This window comes from Phoca vitulina, unplaced genomic scaffold (assembly GCF_004348235.1).
Source record: "Phoca vitulina isolate PV1807 unplaced genomic scaffold, GSC_HSeal_1.0 scaffold76, whole genome shotgun sequence".
Classification (NCBI taxonomy): domain Eukaryota; kingdom Metazoa; phylum Chordata; class Mammalia; order Carnivora; family Phocidae; genus Phoca; species Phoca vitulina.
The window spans coordinates 1848183-1873826 of NW_022589779.1; the positions used below are offsets into that span (position 1 = coordinate 1848183).

At 34.5% G+C, this 25644-nt stretch overlaps 1 protein-coding gene across 21 annotated transcripts in view; it reads left to right on the plus strand.

The window, feature by feature from the left end:
• The window catches only part of PPFIA2 (PTPRF interacting protein alpha 2), a 469533-nt gene that overhangs the window by 393799 nt on the left and 50090 nt on the right, over positions 1–25644 (plus strand). For all 21 annotated transcript variants that reach the window (XM_032393724.1, XM_032393725.1, XM_032393729.1 and 18 more), the window contains 4 exons: positions 335–364; positions 3498–3628; positions 5373–5527; positions 16324–16417. In XM_032393724.1, coding sequence (XP_032249615.1) covers positions 335–364; positions 3498–3628; positions 5373–5527; positions 16324–16417 — 410 coding nt within the window. The remainder of the gene's footprint in view (positions 1–334; positions 365–3497; positions 3629–5372; positions 5528–16323; positions 16418–25644) is intronic.

Below are 25644 nucleotides of genomic sequence, written 5' to 3' on the forward strand. Positions count from 1 at the left end.
TTTCTTGGGAGGATATAGTCCCATATTTATTTCTGGCTAGATCACTCCATATGTGCTTCCTATTCCCTATGGTTCCATGTCTCAGATCTCATACACATATGTTTGACCCCATCATGTGGACATGCCCCCTACCAATTCCATCTAAGAAGGTTCCTCTCTGAAGTCACTCTAAAGAGGAGTCCTTCTGTGATGGTTAAAGACATTTATTTAGAAAACAATGGAATGAAAAAACAAGACAGTCAAGTTATAGAATACTGTTTAAACTTGTAACATGGTCAAATGGTACTCATTAATTAGTTCTGTTTTATGTTGTTTTTATTATTGCCAATCACAGCCAAGTGATCTAAGGAAACATCGGAGAAAGGTACTGTAAATATCTTTTATATGATTGCTAGTTGAATATTGTTTTTCTGTGAAAGCTTTAAAATTATATTCCCATTAGTTGAACCATTTTAGTAACATAAAAAGAAATATTAAAAGAATTTAAGTGTTATTCAATTGTGTAAATATGATTATAAGAACAAATGCCTCAAAATAAAATTGTTTATGCTTTTTAGGGTAATGGTTAGATTATGTGGTCTAAATATCCTAGAATTAGATTGTTTATTGTCAATGCTAGAATAATGCTGCTTGTTTTTAAATGTAGGTTTTACTGTTATTCAGGTATGTGAGACCAACAGATCAGGAGACCACTGTCAATGAAAAGAGAGTTTGTTACTCACACTTCCCCAGAGGAAGGGCATGCCCTGCTATGCAGAGGCAAAAGGAAGTACCAGAGGAGGTCCTGAAGCAGAAAGAGCTAGGAGAAAGGATGAGTAGGAGCTTTATTGTGGTTTCTGTTGGAAAGGCAAGGCAGGGTAAGCAGGCTTAGGATTGGCTAGTTTTAATCATGTCGGTGGGTTCTAGGTATTGGGGCCATCTCTAGTTGTCCGATTCTTGGCCTGGGATAATTAAGGCAGAGGAATATTGCCTCCTGAAGTGTAAGAGCCAGATAGAGAGTATGATTTGGCGGCTGGTCTAGATTGATTGATGTGCACATGAAAGGCACACTCCAGGGAAGTTGTTTGCTATCTCTAGGAATTAGCCAGCCCTGAGAGGAACATTCTGTCCTGGGTCAGCATGGCACCAGATGCCAGAGCATCAAGAATATAGAACTTATAAAAATATAATTAATCTGCGGCCTTCCTCTTTGGTGTGACATAAATAGAATAAGTATTGGAAATGAGAAACAAAATTGACTCTAGTGCTGATTCACAAAATGACATCTTGTTAGATAATTGAGAACAGCAGAGCTCAGACTCATGGGATATCGGATGGGAAAGATTTCAAAGATTCAACCTACTATCTAGTGCATAAATCTATTTTTCAGCATCATCAAGATGTGATAGACTATTTCCAAACACTTCAGGAACCAGAAAACTGTTTTTTTTTTTGTCTTTTTTAAATTAAAGAAATCTGTATTTGTGTGGCTTAGATTGATGGAATTTTTTTTTTCTTGAGTTAACATCTATCTTCCTATAGTATCTTCTCCGTGATACTACCAGTTGGTTCTCAACTGTCAAATTTATCATGCATAAGGTTCTTTGTCTCTGACTTCCTCTACCACTTAAAAGGATTATTCTAGGAATATAGAAAGAAATCTGAGTACATGATGGATGTAAAAGAAGTTCAGTGGGTATAAGAAAAAAAGTCACAAAGGAAGGTCCCATACAGGAATGCAGGCTCAGGGAATTCAGCGGGTAAAGAAATGGTTGGTAAAAAAAAGTAGGTCATGGAAAGACCACAAACTAGAAATTGTTGTGTATCAGGCTAAGGAGTTATAGGTGTGATTCCATTTGCACTTCAAAAGAACACTTTAAGATAAGTATTATCACATCCATTTTACTGATGAGGAAATTGAATCTTAGAGAAGGTAAGTAATTAGCACGTGTCATTCAACAAGTAAGAGAAATCAGAATTCAAATCCATCTCTGATTCCAAACCCTTTCTCCTCTATTTTATTTATACAGTGTAAGCTCCAAGCATTATTCAGACAAACAGTTTGTGTATGATGTTTTTAAAAGCTGGTATTTGGACAGTTGGCATATTTGACTGGTGGTGTGGAGAGAATAAGGCATTTTAAGAGGTGTTTCAGAGGAAAAACTCTGGAAGCAGAAGGGTCAGGCTTAGCAGAAATAATCACAGAAAACAATTACGGCTAGACCATGGGACTGTGAAGACATAAACACATATTAGGTAGAGTTTGGAAACGTACTTTATGAATTTAAATGAGAGGTGAGTTTAGGAAGAGTTTTCCAGAGTGTTAACCTCATGCTGAAAGTAGTTCTTGAAAAAGATTCTTCCGGTGGCACTATACTCATTGAAATGGAAAGAGGAAATCCTATAAAGATGCCTACATGAACTGTTACAAGTAATCTAGGCTTGGATGACAAAAGCCCAGTCAAACAATTTAATTAAGTTTCTCCAATACATGAGGTCTTTATCGTATATCATATATAAACACACTTATGCATAATAGCTCAACATAGAAACAAAGCAAGGCATTATGTAGACATAAGATGATAAACAGCTTTAAAATTTTTGCTATAGCCATATTGCTAACTTTTTGTCATCAGAACTTCCAGAACTGTATCTTCTAACTATGCTTTCCACAATCTTTCCCTCTATATGTATGTATTTCAATGCACAGTGATGCCGTGAAAAAAATGCAGGATTGTTGTAAAAAAATACCTCTTTACAATCAATTTGATTGTTGAAAAGTCTGACTGTCATGCAGTTTTATATGTCTGTCTCTGACAAAATTTATGGTATCCTGAATTGTTCTGGATTCTGAACTAAATTATTTAAAGAAATCCCTTCCACCCCATCTTCTGGTTTCTGTATGCCTTTGTCCACATTCCCATGAGAGGTAGTGAAATGAAACAATTTGCAAGACTTTTTTTTTCTAATAAATTGCCACTCATTTTTTTAAACATCTGGAACACATTTCATTAGCCTGATTTAATACACTTTATCTGGTAAAGTTGTATTTTTGCCACCTTCTCTTCTCACTTCAAAAATCTATGTAAAAGATATCCATGTTATGATAACCTGACTATGCATACTTTTTTTAGTGAATTAGCTCAAATATGTGTTCAGTAACTTTTTATAAAACATTTACATTCCTGATATATTGAAATGGATTCCAGGATAGCTTTCTTATAGTCCCTGGATACTGATCTATGGTGTTTATTTACTCTGAAATAATATTTTTGTGTAAAGTATCCAAGGGTTTTTTTTTTTTTTTTCAAACTGGAATGTCTTTATTTTTAAACAGTTATGACACACACTCTTCAATAATGTGAATTTATAAGTGTAAGACCTATTTGCCCCAAGTTTTTTATTTTGTTTTTGTATTAGAATTACTCAAATAGCCTTGCTTAATGATTTCTCCATTTCCATCCATTTCCATTGAAATCTAGAAAGAGTTCATCTGAATGTATTGTTTTCGCTTCTAGATTGCAGTGGTGGAAGAAGATGGTCGGGAGGATAAAGCAACAATTAAATGTGAAACTTCTCCTCCCCCTACCCCTAGAGCCATCAGGATGACTCACACCCTTCCCTCCTCCTACCACAATGATGCCCGAAGGTACGACTCTCCCAACACACAGCACAAGGCCTGCTCTCCTTCGGAAAATACTCCTCTTTCTTTCAGTGTTGTCAAATTGACTGCTTAAACATTTATATGAGAAATTTTATTTGAGCTCTAGCTCTCCATTAAGGTATTGCCCTGCTCCCTCTCCCCAACATCACTTGTGGAAAAAAAATTTGCATTCTGAGATCAAATTTTTAGTTTTAAAATTGACTGTATATTTGTGGTCTTATTAGCCAATATGGATGATACGAACTCTTCTATTTTTAGTGGATATTTCCTATTAAAATAAAGTCAGGCTAATGGAAGGACTTATTAGGAAGAATAACAGAAAAATTAAGGGATTCTAGGACAAGACTATAAATTTGGCTTAGGTGTAAGAGTAATTAGGGTCTGAAAAGTCCATAATTGCACATCATTTACTTTTAGCAGACAGGTATGTATACCACCCTCCAGGTACTGGTGCTGCTGGCTAGAACAGCTACTCAGGCAGAAAGTTCGTAAGAAAAAAAATGATATTTTTGCCAAAATATTAAAAGAAAAGGTAAGAGAAAATACCCATTTTTCACAGTAACTCATCCTGTGGTCCTTTCTGTCAGCCTACAAAATTGCAAGCAGATCTCCATGAGAATTAATGGCATAAATAAATCTAAGCATGCAATTCACATCTTAAATACATGGCCTTTTACATTCTTATCAATTGCAGCGTCTCAAGAAACATAATTGATATAACTGAACATAATGACTTAGTATTAATAACTTAGGTAAGAATCTGTCTTCTAAATAGTATGTGTTTTACAACGACTATATTTGAAAACAGAGCTTTCTGTGCTGGCAGGCATTTTTTGTCTTTCTGTTTTGCTTATTTTTAATTTCTAATGTGGAAAACAAAAGTTACTCCAATTTCAAAATATATGCTTTCACCTTCCAAGAAAAGAGTGAATTATATTTTAACATGTGAAAGCTATTGGTTTGGAGTTTAGAGAATGTGAACTCATTAATTAGGACAAATAAGTAAAGTAATTCATCATGGTGTTGTCACATTAGCAGCTGTAGAATAGATAGCAATATATATTGAACCTCTCCTATTAATACGGTGTCAGTTACACTGACCAGGAATGGAACCTCAAGCAGCTGCTTGGAATTCATTTCAGTGTATCATGTACCTAAAAGAATACCTGAGAACTATAAGAAAAAACAAAAAGTGATCACTAGAGCATATGATTATTTGCTTCTAAATCCTTCCTAGATGATTTAAAATTAAACGATTTAGACTCCAAAACTGGGAGAGAGAAAGATGGCTAGAAGAAACCCCAGTAAAGATGTGGGCTGGAATAGCAGCTTAAATTTCATTGTTAGTTAAATTTAAATGTCTTATCATAGGTCATTATGTTTATGACTGTAAAAAAACATAAGCTCTGAGAAGGAAATAGGGAAAGGGTCACATGCTAAAGAATGGAAGGTCATTTAACATGCAATGAATAAGCCAACCTGTGTTCATTGATTCATTTGAGATCGTATCAGAAATAAGGGGGAAAACATTTAGAACAAAAATAATCTTTTCTAGAAAAAATTTGGAGGCTCAAGTCCCTAAGGCTGAGAAAAACCAAACTTCGATATGCGTAAGAGCAAATGTGGGAGGAAAGGGAGAAAATAAGTGTTCTTCTGTTTGTCCCTTTCTAAAGGAACAAGTCTTAGTACTTTGTGGGACGAGCAGTTTGCTCTCTTTTGTGTTTTGCAGTAGTTTGTCTGCCTCCCTTGAGCCAGAAAGCCTTGGGCTTGGCAGTGCCAATAGCAGCCAAGACTCTCTTCACAAAGCCCCCAAGAAGAAGGGAATCAAGTCTTCAATAGGACGTCTGTTTGGTAAAAAAGAAAAAGCCCGACTTGGGCAGCTCCGTAAGTGTGCATGTGTTTGACTCTTCACTGCCACTCATTTCAGTCACTTCTGAGGGTCCATCTGCTTTTCATTTCATTTCCCATCTTTGCATTGCTTCTTTTTTCTACCTGACAAACTTTCTTTTTCAATCAGCTCTGTAAATGCAATTTAGCTGAATAATGTTGGACAAAACTTACAAGGGAAGAATATTGTAAAACGTATAGTCCTTTGATTTCTCTGTGAATAACAATAGCTAGAATTTATTTGATGCTGACTCTGTGATAGGCACAAGGCCCCTATGAGGCAAGTGTTATTACTGTTATTCTTATTTATTGATGACTAAACGATGTCTTAGTAATTTGCAGAACTGAGAAATTTATCCTAGTGTCGGTGTTTCAAATCAGTTTAAAACCACTGAGCGTACTACCACTTAAGGCACAGATATCTATAAAAGCTTTTCTGCTGAAACAGTTGAAATACCTATAAAAAATCCAAAATAATTTTTTTTTTGTCAAAATAAAGAATTATATGCAGGGCAAAAAAGTACAGGATTTCTTTGTTTAAAGCTAACACAGCTTTCCACAAACTCTACACTATGTAGGTGGGGAGACAGAGGAAGCAATAGGGCAATAGGGATTGTGTTAGTTAGTTATTGTTAGTCACTAATTGAATAAAAATATAGATCAGTACATTTGAAATGACTCTAGGTAAATATATAAACATATGTACATAGATAGGTGATGGATGGATGGATGGACAGACATATTTATAATTGTCTGAAACAAAAAGAATATGAAAAATGTATTTCCTAAAATGATGATATATACACTTGCCTTGTGTGTGTGTGTGTGTGTGTGTGTGTGTCTTCCTATATATTTATTTTTTCTTGGGAAATCACTTTTTCCATCATATTGGCTATTGTGATTGCATCTTCTTTTTTCCATCTTTTCCTATTTAACTTAGAGCTATAGTTAAATTATTGGGAAAATATTTAGCTCCCACCTCTAACACTAAATGCTGAACAGAATGATACAAATTTCTTAGCACTTTTTCAGTTTTCCAAATAAAGAATGATTACTTACAAGTAATGCTCCAGCTCCCAGGCTTACTTTCCTGTCCTGGCACCAAAAGAATTTCTGAGAATAATATTTATGTTTGCAAATTTACAAATGTGATATATTCAAAAATGCCCTTCCCAACTTCCATAATGTAAAACCCACACAAAGCATCAGAAGCCATGGGAAACTGATGTCTGACCAGCTGTGTGATTAAATGTTACTCAGCAGGTGAATTAAATCCTCTTTGGATTTCTGTTTCTCAGGAGGGAACTCCTTAGCTATAAAAAAAATTATTGCATAAGGAAAGAAGATAGAAGATGATTCTTTTTTAAATATAAAATATACATGCCAAGGCATTGTTTTAATTTTTTTATTTGACAACCATTTATAATCTTACCAAATTATTTGTCATTTCCAATATATTACAGTGTAATTCACAATAGTGTAGATAGTTATTTTAAGATATTTATTTTGCTAACATAGTAATCATTTTATTTATTCCTATTTCAACATATATATTCATTTTACGATCTATAATTTACTTTTCCCTTTTAACATATATTTAATTGCCTTTCTCTCATGGATTTTTTTCTATTTTTATTTTGTATTTAACTTCGATGAGGAGTAACTGAATCAGAAATTTTGCCAATATTCTTTCAAAATCAAAGCCAAGATATAATTTAAAGTCTGGTAAAATTTAGATTCTTCTAGAAACCTAGCCCTTCTTATCCATTTTCAGTGACTGTGTGTCTCTATGTCAGACCAGATGAAAAGGGAATCAATGATAATTATTTTTTGATCAACACCATCCAAGTTGGAAACTATCGATAGTTATTGGGGATCATAGCATCACCCCAGGAAGAATTCTGAGCTCTGAACAATTTTGTTTTATGCAGTAAAACAGTATAAATAAAGCCAGAGTCAGCAGCGTGCTAAGGACTGCACTACTGATGAGGAAGACAGTGACAAATATCTGTGCCTCTGGAACTATGTAGAAGCTGTACTGAAGGTGAATCAAAGCTCCTAGAGAAGCCAAGAATAAAAAGTCTTTACTGGAAATAAGACTGGAGTAAAGAAGAAGAAAATACAGACACAAATAGGTTCTAAAAAACCATATATTTACCAAAAGAATATGGTACATGGTACCACTGGTACTTTGGTTGAGGGATAAGGACTCAGGTCTACTTTTGTCTTGGAAGGTGTATCCAGGTTGTAAGAGGAAGACTGTGAAAACTTTTCAAACCCCAGGGGCTACCACCTGGTCATGCTGATTTATGCATCAGAAGAAACTAAGAAAGACCTCTACTGGTTATGGTTTTAATATCTTGATCTGACAAATTTAGACACAGGCACTGGCAGTGTTCTTTCTTCTGCCAATGTGAATAGAAATAGAAAAAAGAAAGATGGCACGGAAAGTAATACGGTAGGGGGATGATGGTGTCAAAGAACCAAATTTGAAGTTTTGGACCACGTCTTAAGATTTTGAACTCATAATTAAAGGTTTAGCTCATAAGCTCAAAGAAAGAAAAGTAATCTGAGGGTAGCTATGCTAGAGGCCTCTAAATGAAATATGGTACGGAGGAAGAAAACTATCTAAACAGAACTATGAATGTGTTCGCTTGGTTCCATCAGGAATGATGAAGAACAAAGGAGAAATTCTTAGTAATTCAAAGAGGAGAATATTAAGGGGGTGTTGTTTGCATGGTATAACAATCTGAAAAGCTAGGGTTATAAGATGAACTTCAGATATGATGGATCAGTCAGTGTGACTGCATTAATAACCCCTAACCATGAATCAAACTGAATATGCAAGTAGTCATTTTTTCAAATGTGTTACTAGCAGAGACAATATAAACATGGAGACCCCAAAGCACAAAGGAAATAACACATCCAAAAACATTTGAATAAAGCTAACAGAAACCAAACAAAATCATTTTATTCCAGAAGTCTATTTATTTATTTATTTGAGAGAGAGAAAACAAGCAAGAGGGGGAGTGGGGGAGAGGCAGAGGGAGAGAGAGAGTCTTAAGCAGGCTCCACACTGGGTGTGGTGGGGCTCAATCTCACGACCCTGAGATCATGACCTGAGCCAAAATCAAGAGTTGAACGCTTAACCGACTGAGCCACCCAGGTGCCCCATTCCAGAAATCCTTAAAGCATGTTTTCCTTGGATACCTTGATTATTCAAAAGTAGCGTGGAGAAAAGCTTGGTAGTAATGGAAGATTTCACATTTTCAGGTACCTTTTAGAAAATTCATTCTGCTCTTTATCAGACGGTTTGACAGTTCTATTTATAGTATTAATGCCTATAATGTAGGAGCAGGATTTGCAAACTAAAATGGTACTCAGCGCATCAGATTATAGGCAGGGTTTAAAATAACAGGAAGTGATATAGATTAAAATGAGTGAATGAGCATTTGTTCTTCCATTTAAAGCATTCATATTTGATTTTTAAGTACTATGCTGGAAAGGTAAAACATATATATGAGCCAAGTCTACCTGAAGGTACCAATTGAATTTGGGGAGAGTATCCTAGCAGAGGAAGTATTCCTTCTAGCAGACATGGGATCTGGTTTTAGTTTCTCTTTCTCCTTTTATTTTCACTTACTCTCTTCCCATAGTACAAATCCCAAGATGAAAAGATGCAAAAACAGGTTTGATATTCTTGTTGAGGGGCATAGAGACAACAGGACCAGTAAGAACTTCTGCTGACTTTGTAGAACGTAGATCCAGGGTGTGATAGTAGTCTATCAAGACATAGCAGTCCAATGACCACAGCCATTTCTCCCGATGCATACATCTAGAGATGCAAGGCATCTCTGATATTTCCATTAATATTTAAACATGCTTATGTCCAATCTGTATTTAAAGTCATCACTTGATCCTGCCAGCTTCCTTAGATGTTAACTTATCTTTCCCCTGCCTCTAATATCCAAGCTTAAATGAGTTGTCCACAATTAACTATTTTCACATTCTCATCTGTCAGTCACTTTATAACCTACCACAGCCTGACTTCCACACAAACTACTACTAAAATTCTAGAATCAATTTTAGTCTTAACCAACATAGAAGATTGGTTAAGACAGTGAAGGATAGATGTTATCCCAGCAATTCAAAAGGATAGTAACACACTCAGGATAGTATTTATTATGATGTGAACTTAAGGAAGAAGCAGTATATCTGAAACAGGAGACCTCTTTCTAAAAAACATAATTTGAACGATTTTGGTACCAAAGTTGTATGTATAACAAATGATAGATATAAACAAACATGTAAGAACAATGTCAGAAAGGCCACTAGCCCCAAATAAACTGATGATTGGAAAAACTGTCCAGGCCAAAAGGGGACTTACAAAATCCTATTATAATTTCTGCTTAGTAATTCTAAAATTTAAAGAAAATTAATAAAAGTAAGATTTGCCTTATGTGAACAGTAAGTACGAATAAGTGAAACTATTCAAAAATTCATTTTTGCTTTTGCTTGCTTAAAGAGAAAGATTTTACCCAGAAAAGAAGCATAACAAGAGGGAATTGAAACCCAACAGGGTTGAGATTTTGAGGGAAAAAAAGAACACAGAGATAATCCAAAATCATTTCTGTCCTCCTTCTTTGAGTGAATAAGCATGTGTTGAGCCACTCTTACATGTAGAGTACCGACCAAGAACTTCAGTAAAATGGCTAAAGCATAACTGTTGGCATCAAAGGACTTCCAATTTATTAAAATGAAGTACATAAGCACATACAACCTTTTATTCAAAACAAAACAAAACCTTCAGCACATTCCTGACCCAGAAAAATTTTCCCTGCTGCATTGTTTATCCTACCAGGATAGCTAGGGATAGGGGTTTTGAACCCCACGATCTAAGATTATACATCGGTTATTGGAATCCTGACTGACTTGCCTTTTAATTCTATCTGAAGGCATTAAAACCTATTTTGAAGCAAAGCAAATTAAACTGTGTTAAAAATAACTATGTCAGATGACACTCGTTTGTTTTTCTGACAAAGTTACTCAGTTACAGAACAGGAAAGGCAGTGGGTGAGCTGTGACTCGTGGCATCCCTGTGGACGAGATGTCAAAATGGGGCCTGGGTGATGGAAGAATTCAGTGGGGTTTATAACTGGTTGAATAATCCTCCTATTATAGTGCTAACAAGTAGAGTGATGCCACCTTGGATCAAGGTCTCTGGTGGCATAATTAGGACTCCTCTGTCTTTGGTCAATACAACCCCAGTCACTTGACATGAATATTTCAATAGCACAGGTATCCGATTTATGGATTACTGATATGGATAGAAAACACAAATGAAAAAAAATAGAGTTGTTCTAAAAACTATCTCAAAAATATCTCTCCGTATGATCTCAATACATTCTTTGATTTACTACCTGGGAAACACCAGCTCTCTCAGGTCTTCAGAGAACCCCAATTATAATGACTATAAAGAAAAAAAGAACAGAACACACATGACCATCCTAGCTGATGTTAACAGTGAATGATAAGGATAAAGAACAGAGGCCATTGACAGACATTGTAAGAGAGGTGAACAGAAATCCAAGACGAAGAGATTTTCAAGAATGGAGAATTGATCCAATAAAACCAAATGCAACAAAGCTATGGAAAAAAAAAAAAAAAAACAGTAAAAACAGAAAAATATATTAAATTTGAACAGGCAGTGTCACCAATTTTGGATGTATAAAATACATGTATCACTGAATAAAAATAGATAGATAGATGATAGATAGATAGGTAGATAGATAGATAGATGATAGATGATAGATAGAAGCTACTTTTGAGAATTTCCTTAAGTGCACATGAAAAGCAATACATTTCCAAGAGATTTTTTGCCTCCTAAATTGCAGTTCTCTTTCCTTTATGGTCATCTGCCAGATTGTATTATAGTTGCCCGAAATCACTGACCTACTATAATTAGCATAATGAAGAAAATACCTTCATAATGACAAAAACAGCATCAATATTGCACCAGAAATATTCAGCAAGCACCTTTCTACACATGAAATTTGGGTGGCTTGTGCTGGCCTTTATCCAAAAATTTAGATTGTGCCTAGATGCTCTGGAGCCAACAGATACAATAGAAATTCCCAAAGTATCAATTACAGATGACTCATGCTCTGCATGGTGAAAGGGCCTTTCTTTGAAGAAAGAACTATTTAGCTTCCATTATGAGTGCATTTTTTACACTTTATGAGCCAGGCCCTGTATCTAGGTGCATTTTTCAGAGAGCTAACAGACTAACAGATACAGAGCAATTAAGTAACCATTTATAAACTCAGAGTGTGTTTAAATCCAAGCGAATGCTGTGGTTTGATACTAAAGAGAGGTCAGATGAAAGAAAAGATGAAGCCACCAATGGGCAACAGATTGCAGTCTTCATCTCTGTGGAGTTAGAGCTCCCTTTTTAAATACAAGAACAGGGACCTGTATTGGATAAATGGAGAGGTACAGACCTTGCAATATGGGTTTTGGCTAGAAATTCCTATAGACTTGTACTTCAAGGGCCAACATGAAATAAATTATGTTGAAAGGAATCTAAGGGCCAAACAACATAGAGATATTTGCCGTCATAGTTCAGATGAACAGATAGCTCCAACCAGTACCATTCATAGATCTGAGTGTATGAGGGTCCTTTAGATTCCTTGGCCAGGGTCTTAGGAAGCCTCACACTTTGCAGCACCTTCCTTGGAATTTTCTATTATCCCTCTCTGGTGTCTGGGAGAGTCTAGGGCTGGCCATGCTATCTGGGCAGGACACTCTTAGCCAAGAAGCCAAGATTTGGACCTGTGTGGGTCTAATCACTGAAAGCACTGATTATTTTATTTTATTTTATTTTATTAAGTATTATTATTATTTTTTTTTACCTTTCAGACCCTGGGACAAACCAGGGAGGCAGTGCCATCTGGGCATGGTGCCTGATCCAAGCAAACCATGTGGATTTGGGTCCCTCTTTCTCCCCTTCAGAATGTACCTTGACCCTCTTTCCTGTGCTTGGGGTCAACCAGATATCTCAGGGAGCCCAGAAACTTACACCCATGAGGTTGTTCTGGGCCAGTGGCCCAACTCTGGTTGTAGGAGGGTGATCTGACAAGTGAATCACTCACTCCTACTGTCTGGAGTGCTATTGTATGATGTTGGACCACTAGATTGTTGTCCTGCTGATTTGGGGTTACTCAAAATGTTTACGTAGAAAATGAGGTGGAAAAAAATATTTGAGTGGGACCCTCACATCCTAGGAGTGGTCCTGTGTCCAACAATTTCAACTAAAAGACCTCACCAATGTAAGTGTGCTTAGTGATACCCTAGAGAACTTCATTGAGGGCAGGAATTTTGACTTGGGCATTTGCATGCACAACTACTGGGTGGCCACTGCCAAGTGATAAGCAGTTTATTACCTGAGTAATCCATTGAATCATGAAATTCAAGCCTTCAATGTCTGAGTGCCTCATGCCATGAGAGAGTGGAGAGTTAATGATGCTCTCTTCACATTCCTTTTTTTTTTTTTTTTTTAAAGATTTTATTTATTTGTCATAGAGGGAGAGAGAGACAGAGAGCAAGCACAAGCAGGAGGAGCGGCAGGCAGAAGGAGAAGCAGGCTCCCCGCGTAATAGAAAGGAGCCCAATGAGGGACTTGATCCCGGAACCCTGGGATCATGACCTGAGCTGAAGGCAGCCGCTTAACTGACTGAGCCACTCAGGCATCCCTCTCTTCACATTCCTAATGAACCTCCCATAGAGTGAGTAACCCCTAGCTTCCACAGGCTAGCGTTTCATATCAGGGTCACTCTTGCCATTTTAAGGATAGGCTAAAGGATTTTCTACTCATTAAAGAATTTAGAATCCTTGTTCCCTGCCCAATATGTATCAGTTGCCCTTTGCAGTCACTGTGACATTTGAAAATGTGCCTCCCTCAACATATGCAAATATTAATTTCCTTCTGGAGATGGGTACTGTCTTCAGTTTAGAGCCATCAGTATAGAGAGAGCTGTCCAACAGAAATATAATTCAAGCCACAAATGTGAGTCACATATATAATTTTTAATTTTCTAGTAGCTACATTAAGTAAAAAAAAAAGACCATTGAGATAAGTTTTAATATTTTATTTAAGTCAATATACCAGAATATTTCAACATGTAATCAACATAAAATTATTAGATATCTTATATTCTTTTGCATTATGTTTTCAAAAGCATATGTGTATTTTATACTTCCAACACTTAATTTGGACCAGCCACATTTCAAGTGCTTTGTAGCTCTGTATGACTAGTGAATAAAATGTTAGTATAGATAAACAGACAGATTCCTAAAGTCCACATAGCCATATGAACCCACTACTACCTGGACAAGAATAAGGCAGACACTCTCCAGAGTCAGATGATCATCCATAGAGTAAGAGTTCATCAGCTGGTTTGGCTGAGATCATTCTTACCAATAGCTGGAAACTGAACTTTGCTGGATCAGTTCTATGAAAGAAGGTTCTCATCCAGAATTATTTTAATTGGGCTAAAAAAATGCACCTGATTAGACTTTTGCTCCTGCTTAAGGGTACTGTCCTACATGTGATCCTTAAAAATAATTTTACCTACTATGGCCATAAATGTTATTTTGAAAGAGGATATAGCTGTAATTCTCTATTAAATGCTCTATCCAAAGGATATTAGATTTTGAAGTATTCAGAGTATTTCCAAGCTCCTCATGCTTTTTATTTTTATAGTTTTATTTATGAGAGACAAATTCTAATATCTTTTTTTTCTGGGTCAAGATTTGACTCACAATATTCTTCCAGAGCTGTCTTTGTTTCCCTCCCAGAGATACCATTTATTTTAAAATGTTAGTTTCGCTAATTAAAATGGGTTCTTGAAAAAAAATTGAAATCATAATTTAGATATTCTTTGCTCAGAAAAAATAGAAAGCCTGATTCATACAACCACTCAGTGGTTGAAATGTCTTGTTTATTTAATGGGTCTACCTCATCAATCTCTATGTCCCCATCTGGACTGATCAAGAATTTTGTAACTTTTAAGTGAATCATTCATTTCCATTTCCATTTCAAGAGAACAATTTTATTGTTACTTGCAGACTGTGAATAATAATTTATGGATATACAGTAAGGCAAGTACACTGATGAGAGAAATAAATGAAAATACCCACTCACTGTGCATAAGTGGAAAATCTCACATTTAAAATAAATGACCCCCAAGAGTCCTTCATTCAGCTAGTGGATGCTTTTCCTAATGGTACCAACAATGAAATTCTTTCATAATAAAAATTATTTAAGTATTAATTACACATGTGCATAATAATAAAATAAATTTTGGTACTCAGATTCAAAATTATTGACTAGATCTAGACAACAGTCACTGTGTTTTCAATTAAAGAGGACTTTGTTACAATTATACAGTTCAGTAAGAGAGTTACTAGGCTATGAGATTAACATTTATGCCAATGCTGCAGAATTTATAGCATCAAGTATTATAGATTGTTTGCTAAAATAAATTATGAAAAGCAGTAAAAACAAAATTTGTCACTGGTGCTTTAATAAGATATTTCATTTCACTAGAAAAACCATAACCTGGTCAAGCCCTGCAAATGGGAAGTCGGGAAATTACAATGACAGAATAGTAAAAATTGGCTTTAATAATTTTATTTATTGATATATTGGTGATATTTGTGTGTGTGTGTATGTGTATGCATGTGTGTGTAGTGTTTGTAAGGGTTAGTATTAGCTTGAGTCTTTCTACCTAATCTTGAGCTTAACTGGAATTTAAATCCCTTACACTTAAAAAATATGTATACCTTAACCCACTTAAAAGTAGTGAACATTTTTTCATGTACCTTGGCTTCATGTTTTTTTGCATACAGTAAATATGAGAGAAAACAGAGCCCAGGATTAAGTTCTCATTTTTCAATTGTAACAAGAATTTATTAATTAATTATATGTTTATGGATCCTGAATGAAATAACTGCGTTGTAAAATGTGTAATTCTGTGTTTGATGCCCAACATACTTTTTTTTCTTCTTCCTTTCCCTGCAAGGTTATGTATATTGCATATTTTCCAGCGCTAATAAAAATGACACTAAACTAAATAATCTATGGCCTGCTGAGTAAAAGCAGTTCTTACTAAGATCTTTTGAAGACATGATTTTTTCCAGATGTCATTATAAAATTTACAAAACAAAAGAAAACCTGCCAGAACATAAGCAGTTCTGGAAGTAGGGCTTATACTAAAGGATATAGGAGTCAGCTACGTGAGGAAAAGATGATTCCAAAAGCAGGATATGAAAAATCTTTAGAAATCAGCAAATGCCTCTACATTCCCTTGGCTTGGAATTGAAGACATGCACCTGATTGGGTTCATTGGGCTATCATTTATCCCATTATATATAAAATATGTCACATTTTTGAAATGTTGAAAGAAACCTCACGCACTACACCCATATTTGCTCTTGTTTTTCGTAAGAAGAAAAAAGGACCTTGAAGCTCGCAGACTGTATTTATCCATGTATTTATTATGTATTATGTTGCTGCTGGGTGCAGTTGAATAGGAGGCTAATAGGGTACCTTTTCTTTTCATTCTCTCAGTGTATGTTCATTTATGTACCCATGCCATTTTACACATGTTGGGTTGGAAATATAAAGACGATCTGAGAAAGAAAAAAGAATATGTGGTACTGAACCGTTGATCAACTAACTTTTAAATTGACACAATGTATCCAACCTAATATGAATAGTTACTTCTTCACAGGAGGCTTTATGGAGACTGAGGCTGCCGCTCAGGAGTCCCTGGGGCTAGGCAAACTTGGAACTCAAGCTGAGAAGGATAGAAGACTAAAGAAAAAGTAGGTTTGGAGATTTTCATCTTCCTTTTTCTAGCTTTTACTGACTCTTTATTATTTGTGGGGAATTAAAAAGACAGTAGTTGGAAACAATAGACCAAGGCCACTGTTGTCCTAGTATTCCCTAAAACTACTCAGTGCTGGAATTTCCTGGTTCTACTGAGCTACAGTTTGAACTAGGTATACAACTCTTTGGCCTATAATAGAAATAAACAGTTTATTCTAAGAGACCAATGCATTTATTGGCAAAACTCATATATATTTAAAGTATTTAAATGTAGCCTCGTAAGTAATATAATAATCTATTTGATGTTAAATCCAGTACTGAATTGGTATGATAAAATGAGAACCTATACCATCCAACTTTGTGTTTCCTCTTACAACAATTAAAGTACCTCCTCTTAAATTGGAGTATTTAAAAGGAGAATTTCTCTGACTGATTGAACATAAACTTATTTTAGACCCAGAGCAGATTGTTTTGCATCTGTCAGGAAACTGATAGTGTATCTTTTTCATTCACATATAGTATGGAACATTTAAATGACTTGCAAAATTGGCAAATTTGAGTCTCAGCAGCTGTTAGAAAGCTAGTGGGTCTATAAATAACATATTTTTAAAATACAAAATAGCATTTTCAGGGATGAAATAATACCTATAAAACAAGTTCTCTAAAAGCCAAAGGATTTCTGTATTCCAGAATCTGTTGGTTGGTTACTCCTTTACCTCTCCTCCCTCTCAAGTATTTGTTTGTAGTTTTCATGTTTACCTTCTTTCCTATGAAATAATATTCATTGCTCTAGTTACCATTATTATAACAGGTATGTTCATATGGTTATAGTATTTGAGATAATCAGTTGACTTCATATTTTGTCTTCTCATTTGCTTTACAGATGTTTACTAATAATGAGGAAATACAGACTTGCAAGTTGTAGAAGAGCTCACTAGCCTAATTATTTCATTAATTTTCTACTTTTAAAATTATATATGTATATATATGTATCCAAATTTAATAGAAACACTGTGTAGAAATAAAGAAGTGACCTTGAGAGCATTATTTCTTAAAAACAACCAAATGCTCGGTTGCATTCAGTAGCAATAAATATTTCTTCTTTCATTACTGATCACTCAAAAATATAATTAAATATTATCACAATCTGTTCGAACTCTCTTAATTTTATTCATTACTATCAAGGAATGCTTTATTCAATTTTATGGCTATTTACTGAGAAAAAAATTCTTCTAAAAATCTCTTTTGATAGATTCTTTAGAATTTATTTCAAGTCTGAAGAACTTCCAATTTTATTTATTTAAAATTATTTTAAGTCTAAAGGAATAAGAGTAATTAAAACCCAGGCTGGCTAATAAACTTGGTTTATTTCACTTAAAAGTTAATTTTCATTTTTTCTATAATGAAATATTTATATATAATGGCAATTTGACCAGTTTTCACATTGCGAAGGGTGATATTGAGGCAAATAATATATTTCATTGGTTGTTTATGGAACCAAGTTAAAGGTCTTTTTTAACAGTTACTAAAGTTAAACATTTCCAATTATGCAGTGATTTTAAGACTAATATATTTAAAATTTATTATTAATTTTAAACACTGTTGGATTAACTTAATGTTAATTTTATGGAATTATTTCTCAAATCCTAACTACCCTCATAGTCAGAAACCGATTTTAGTTCTAGATTTGGTTTGAAGATTTTACTATACTTGACTTTTGAGTTCTATTTTGCAAAATGTTTTGGCAAAATATAATTTTAAAATGTATTAAATAAAATTTGTATTTAATATTAAGAAGAATATTAAGAACTTTCTATAATATAATAAAGGATAACATTTCTCAGTACATTTCCTATAGGATAATGGTATTGGGGTTAAAATGAATCCAACAAGGCAAGGCAGAGTTGATTAATGGAAGAACAGAAGTATTTCTGTTATTATTGATTATTCCATGGCAAGTACCTCAGGAGTATAAATATGTAACCAGTATTTATGAGACATATATAAGTGCTAACCCTTATTCAGGACTTGAATGACACTGCACCTTGGTTTCTGGATTACCGAAGAGTGAAGTGTCTTCGTGTAATGAGTTTTATAAGATAGACAAGATCAATTATTTCATGTTTATTGGTCTTTCAAGATGGATAAGAAATTCAGGTACATTTTACTGAAAAATAAACTAAAGCAAAAATGGAGCAATTTCTTTGAAAATATTGAACACTATCGGTTTATGTGCATAGTTGGAATGACTGTAGTTGTAAATGTTCCTCACTGTAGTTGTTGCTGTATGTTCTATGCACTGACCAAGCCAAATGATGTTTCCAGGACAAAGTACTTAGCTTAGACCTATGTTCACTGTCCCAAAGTTTGTATCAGAGCTTCATTAGTCTCAGTGGGAATAAGCAGAGCTGAAGAAAAATAAAAATCTTCTTTTCAACTTTACTAGTATATCAGGTATCTACAGTTGACAATCTGTGAATTGAAATTTAATTGAGAGAAATGTTATCTCAAGAAGTTAGTTATGACACATTTTTTAAAAACCATATGTGGGAGATACTTTCAGAGAACAGCACTCAAGATATTCCAAATTCTTGCAAAGTTCAGAAATTTGTAATGTTGGCAGTCCCAAACAAAGGTCTAATTTGAGGCACATTTCCCATCCAACAAATTAAGCACACGTAGGTTAGAACAGCTTACTGGGTCTGGGTCCCTACTTCATTCTACTTTTACTTCGCTTTGTGATGTAGGGATGTGTTTTTTCTTGTATTTCTCGTTATTTTCCTATGATTAGACATAGGACTGGTACAATAGTGGATCTTCTAAAGCACCCACTGTTCAAGAAAATCTTGTTGACCTTGCCCTTCCTGAGTTGGATATTACCATGCAGGTGCTATTCAATCAGAGCACCACCTTATCTAGGCCTGAAGCCCATCTACTATTGTTCTGTCTGGTTTGCTTTTACCATGCCTTATCTTTGCTGTTCTTTCCTTTAAAGCTTTAATTACATTCATTATTCCAGTAGGTTTATATAGTATACAGTTAATACCTACAATAATTGTGTCAAATTGAAACTCATCTAGTAATTCTTCAAGTACTTCACATTAATTTCTGGTCTTCCCCACTAAAATTGAACAGTTTTTCTGTAGCCTCATGATACAGCTCTCCTAATCTTTAAGCACTGAGTCACTTATTCTCAGTATGTTCTCTCCACATTAAAATTGTGATTCTCATAGTTTTCTTGATGTGGGCTCCTTCTGGAGTTTCACAGCTCTCTGAGATCTTGTCCATCATCCTTTGTTTGATTTCAATGGACTCCAGGCACCTTCTCTAACTTAACACATACTAAATGGCATCTCCATTTCTAAAATTCACATTATGAGCAACTAGCCCTGAGAATTTCACCTCTCCCCTTTTATACCTGTCACCCTGATCTTTAGGAACTTATTCCTCCTTCTTAGCTCTCCAGCCAATGTTTTAATCTAAGATCTACAGCTACTTGCTCAAGATGGCCAACTAAAGCCAGCCACACAACTATAAAAGGTAACTGGGGCATGATAGAAACTATTGCAAGGTCACAAACTTACATGGTCTGGCCCATCAAAATCTGAATTTCTTTTTATTGTTGTTTTGTCTGAGCATAATATTTTTATTGAAATATAATTAACATACAATGTTATATTAGTTTCAAGTGTACAACATATCGATTCAACAATTATGTAGCTTATGCAGTGCTGAATTTCTAAATGTTCTTTAACTCCCCAAATTTTCCTTAGAGTTTAGATGTGGGTCTTTTAGGACCCAATAACTAGAAATTGTTCTTCACCTAAGTTTAGAACCTATTTGATAATAGACAAAGGAGTCAGGCAATTAGAGATCAAAATGTCAACTTTATTACCAATCGAGCTATTAGAATATGACTTACGAGTATGGCAAAAATGGGGGTTTCCCAAAACTGAAGCCCAGAATTAGAAAAACTTAACCTGACATGGAAAGAGCTGGATTGTCACAGGCTTCCAAAGTGTGCAAGTATAATTCCCACCTCTCCTAAAAATAGAATCTATAATATTATGATTCTGTAAATGTGTCTCTGTAGAATCAAGGACTATGAACTCACAAGGAAGGAAATGAAATTTTATGTCATTAGCATCTAAAAGAATTTTCAAAGTTTAACATTTCAATGTTAAATGTATTAATATCTCATCATACTTCTTGCCTTTATTTTCCTGGAATATACATAGCTGACAATTTCCCATCACCATTTCTAGAAATGTGATGCTAGGGTGTATGGCAATCTCCCTGAGTTTTTAGAGAATCTGGAAATATATTTTACATATAAAATTAGTTAATAATTGCCAAAAGTGTAAAACTATTGGTTCAAAGTGATTTTCTCTCAAAACTTTAAAGGTACTGTTCTTCTTGCTTCTAGTTGTATCTAATACCAATTGATTGTCATTCTTTTGTATATAACATGTAGGGTTTCTTTTCTCTCCCTGAAAGTTTTAAGATTTTTCTCTTTATCTTTGAGGTTCAGAAATATCATAAGTATTTCTAGTCAAATATTTTTTGTTTCTTTTTTCTGCTTTATACTTGCAATCTGAAGACTAGTTAGTCTGGCCTGTTTTACATGTATTGACTTAAAAATTGTTCACTTCTAGAATCAACTTTAATTCCAAGAAGCTTATTTTTAGAGACTTACAAGATTAAAGATGAAGTTGTCTGTTTCAGTAGTAATACACTGGTCTAACACTCTCATGACAGTCCCTGATAGGCAGCAAACATGTTAAAATTGACAGAATACCCTGTGAATGGGTACTTATCTCTAGAAATATAAATTCTGAAATCTTCATCTTAGTTTTTATCTGCGAATTTTCCTCCTGCATTTTTACACTATATAATTTTTTATTGAAATGTGTGCATACTGAGATCTTTTGTATCTTGAGACTTAAATTGAAAAATCCCATATAAATATTAATACACTAATTTGTCATTTTTGATCTTTAGTTATAATATAGGTAATATGTTATTATTGTTATGTTAGATATGCTATATTCTTCCAAGTGGATATCATTGCTAAATGAATATGAATCTGAAATCAGTTTTTCAACATCATTAAAATGAAATTAACATTCCAACTCAGCTATCAGCAGCATCCTCCAGAGAAGCGGTTTTATCCTTGGAGCATGGCAGTCATAGTTAATCACTACTAATGAATCTTTATGTTAGAACTTCAAAGACATAAAAGTGAAGCTCTATAGATTTAGTTAATTTATTTCCATTGCAATCCTAAGGGTCTTCCTCAGTGCATAATCTTTAGTGTGTTTTGAGACTCTGCAATTTTAATCCTTGGCATTTGGAAGCCAAGAGTTTGCATATCTCTAAGTAAAATAAATATCACTGAAAATATTCATAATGAAAGGTATCACATAAATTCCACAACATTCATTCATTCAATAAATATTTATTAAGTGTCTGTGTGCCAAGTTAAACTTATAAATGAGTTGTATTCCAGAGGTTAATTTGTGAGACGTCTGTTAGAAGCTTTGAATACATTTTGCCATCTAAGTATATATATGGAAGGTAAATGTCTTTGCTATATATATGGAAGGTAAATGTCTTTGCTTCCTCTGCAAAAATCTATTTTGTAAGCATGCTATAGGAATCAAATCTGACTAGACAAAGCAAAAGGGGGAATTCATGGTAGGATATTAGAGTATCTCAGAGATTTCAGAAACAACAGGAGCAGGACAACTCCAAAATTTCAACAGTAAGAGATTATGAAATATTTCTCTAGAGTGTTTTCAAGAGCTCATATTTTCTGTTTCACCCCATTCCAAATTTTCAATTCCTGGGGGAAAGCATGTGATTGGCTCAGTGTGGAACCGATATTTGTACTTGGATCCATCAGTTATAGTCGAAGGTTCATTTAATACAGATATGACCACAGGAGAACACTCTGGAGACTCAACTCAAAAGGATTTAATAAAGTAGAATATTTCGGAACCTAAACCTAAAGTTCTCAATATTTCTCTGGGAAAACGTGTCCCAATTTCCTACTCGAAATTTCACAAGCATGTCTTCTCTGCGTGCACTGAGCTAGAGCTTCCTTTGCCTTGCCATCCGATCCTATTACCCTGTCTAGCTCCAGCCGTGGACAATTGTAAAAATTCCCTAAACCTAAAAAGTAATAATAATAATAATAATAATAATAATAATAATATCCAAAGACTAAAGGCCAAAATGCATTGAAATTTTTTAGGAAAAAAAAAAAGATAAGAAAAATCAGAGTGTTTTTAAAAATATTTATATTTAGATATATTCTGTCTATTTGGGGGAAGGAAAAGAACCCAGAATGAATAGGGTTGCTGTTTTGAGCTTACAGTTCAGTGTTAATAGATTAGAATAAGTAGATCAGAAGCCCTGTATAGTCTCCATATTTTCTGCTCAGGAGAAACATTTTTGACATGGAAAGAGTAAAATAAGAATTAGTAATAGGAAATTAAAACTTAAGATAGTTACATGTACTAGAGGAATGACCTCCTTTTCTAAATAAATCCATATCATTTGTCTTCATTGAAATATATCCTGGATTAATGGAATATGCAAATGATAATTTTTCATTCATTCACTTAATGCCTAGTATATCTCAAGGACTGTGTTAGAAACTGATATTCAGATTACACAGTTCCATTTTTCAAAGTGCTTGTAGACAGACAGACACGAAAACAAATTATTGCACGTATTTCAGAGGCCATGATCACTTCTCTAAATCACTAGTTTTTGAACAGAATTTAAAAATTAAAGTGCTGCAAACCTAAAGCCACCTCATGTTCTTATTTGAAAGTTGTTCTCCAAGCTGAAGACTGGTCACCTCATTGTTAGATTCCAAAATAAATGTATAACATTTATTAGCTTATTTTTGATCAATAAGAAAGGAGATTATTGATGACCAAGAGTAAATGGAGTCCTTTAAGAATAAGCTGGACAGGTAGAGGAGGGAAAATGCTGTAAGAACACCTTTATTGAGTTCAGCAAGGTATTTCTCTTATTTTGTAAATGGTATTTCTAAACATACTGGGTTGAAACTAACAAAATGGATTTATATCTGATGGGACCATTGTGATCTGAAAAAAAGAACTGATGACATAGAAAGTGCCTGACTCAGCTCTTTCACAAGTGATTTAAATAAGGGTATCATATTTGTGGAGGAATGAAGCTAGAAGGCATAGTTAAGGTTTTAGATAAATCATTTTATTTAAGGAAGACCTTTACATAGAGATCCAGATCGAAGAAGGTAAAGTTTAATAAGGATGTTTATATAATTCTCCATCCAATTTCATGACTACCCTTACCAGTTACTTGTGTGTTGGAGGCTATGATGTGTGTCTATGTATAGGGGGATCTTAACTGCAACTCCTAAGATAGTGGTTTCTGTAAAAAAAAGATAAGTTAGCAATGTCTGGCAAGGAAGTTAATGATTTTCAATACCCATAAAAGCAATTGATAGGGCCAACATTCTATGCGCTGCACAGATCATAACTGGATATTGTGTTAATTTCTGGGAAATATACTTGAAGTGGATATATTCAAACCAGCATCTACTCCAAGGAACATGACCAGTATCTTCATGATAAGACCTTGGACCAAAAGTCAGAGGTTGTTACAGATAAATTTGAGCTGAAGCTAAGTGAGAACTGTTAGCAATCACATATCTGAGAAGAAAGAATTAACCACCTGGAAAGAGAGTCGTTCCTCATGATTCTGTTGAATAAAGACCTGCCAAGTATGTGTATGTGGCAGAATTATTATATGGGGGATTCACATTATGTAAGAGATTGACTTACATGCTCTTCAAATTGTCCCTACCCTGGAATTCTATGATTCTCCATATAATTCAGAGAACAGAACTCAGGAGAACCCAGGCTTTTTTATTTATTTATTTATTTTTAACATCACAATGCCTGGCATATGAAGTACTGAAAACATATTCTCTGAATAACTGAATGCATGAATAGAAGCTGCACGGGGAAAGAACTCTAAAGAAAACCTAAGAAAAGAACAGATACTATGGCAGTGATTTCTACTCAGATGACCAAACCAGGAAACTGGACTTCATCTTCCCCCTTGGTCTTCCTTGTCCTTATTTTTCCTCTATGCACCTCTGTTTACTATCATTCCATATACTATCTCTTTAAAATCTCTCAAATGAATTGATTTTCTTCTTTCCTTTTTCAGACCATCATAGTAAAACCATGTTCCATTCTTGCCTTCCTGTAATCCATTCTTCACACTTCAGCTAAAGAGATCTATCTAAATTAAGTTTCTGAACCTGCCTACCATCCCTCAATTATTACTTAGCTTCCTTAGGATAAATTCCAGATGCCTTTATATGGCCCATAAATCCCTGCATCATCTGGTCTCTATTTATCTCACCAGCTTTATCTCTGTCTACTTCCCATCTTGCATGTTATGGTCTTAATATATTTAATATCTGTTACTTATTTGTAATTACTCCTCTCTCCCTGTGTGCATATATCCTGTTCCATTTTCCTCCTCATTCTTTGTATAGTAATGATAATCATTATCTATTATATATGTAATAACTGTTTGATAATCACGTTGAGCAGTCACAATATTCTAGGTGGTGGTCTACACATTTTACATGCATTATCTCTTTTAATTTTCACAAAGCCTTCAAATAGCAGCTGCTCTTTTCCTCCACCTATGAGGTAATACAGCTTTCCAGGGCCTGGGCCATACAAGAGGCTGGACCTCCAGAGCTTAGCTTTCCTCTAAATTATTTGGGATCTCAGGGTAAAGCTGCAATGTAAAACATGTGGCTGTCTGTCAGCTGGACCTTGAATATTCTATATAATTTGGGATGCTTAAATAGGAAGTCAAAAAAGAACTCCTCACTCTCTTTATACTCTAAAAAGGGTAGCTTATTTTTTCTAGAGAATAATTAGTTTCTCATCTGACCTTATCCCATCTTTCAACATGAGCAACAAATATATTCAAACCAAACACCTTTTTTTTTTTTAAGACTGGGAGGGTACGTAGTTTCAACACACAAGATGTAGCTGTGTTATAAGCTTGCTTTTTTATATATGATTAGCCACACATAATATCTCAAAGTTTGATATAAGAATAGTAATGATCACTTATAAATAAGCTATATAAGAAATTTAAATGTGTGCTTGAATCAATCTTAGGCTATTCATTCCAA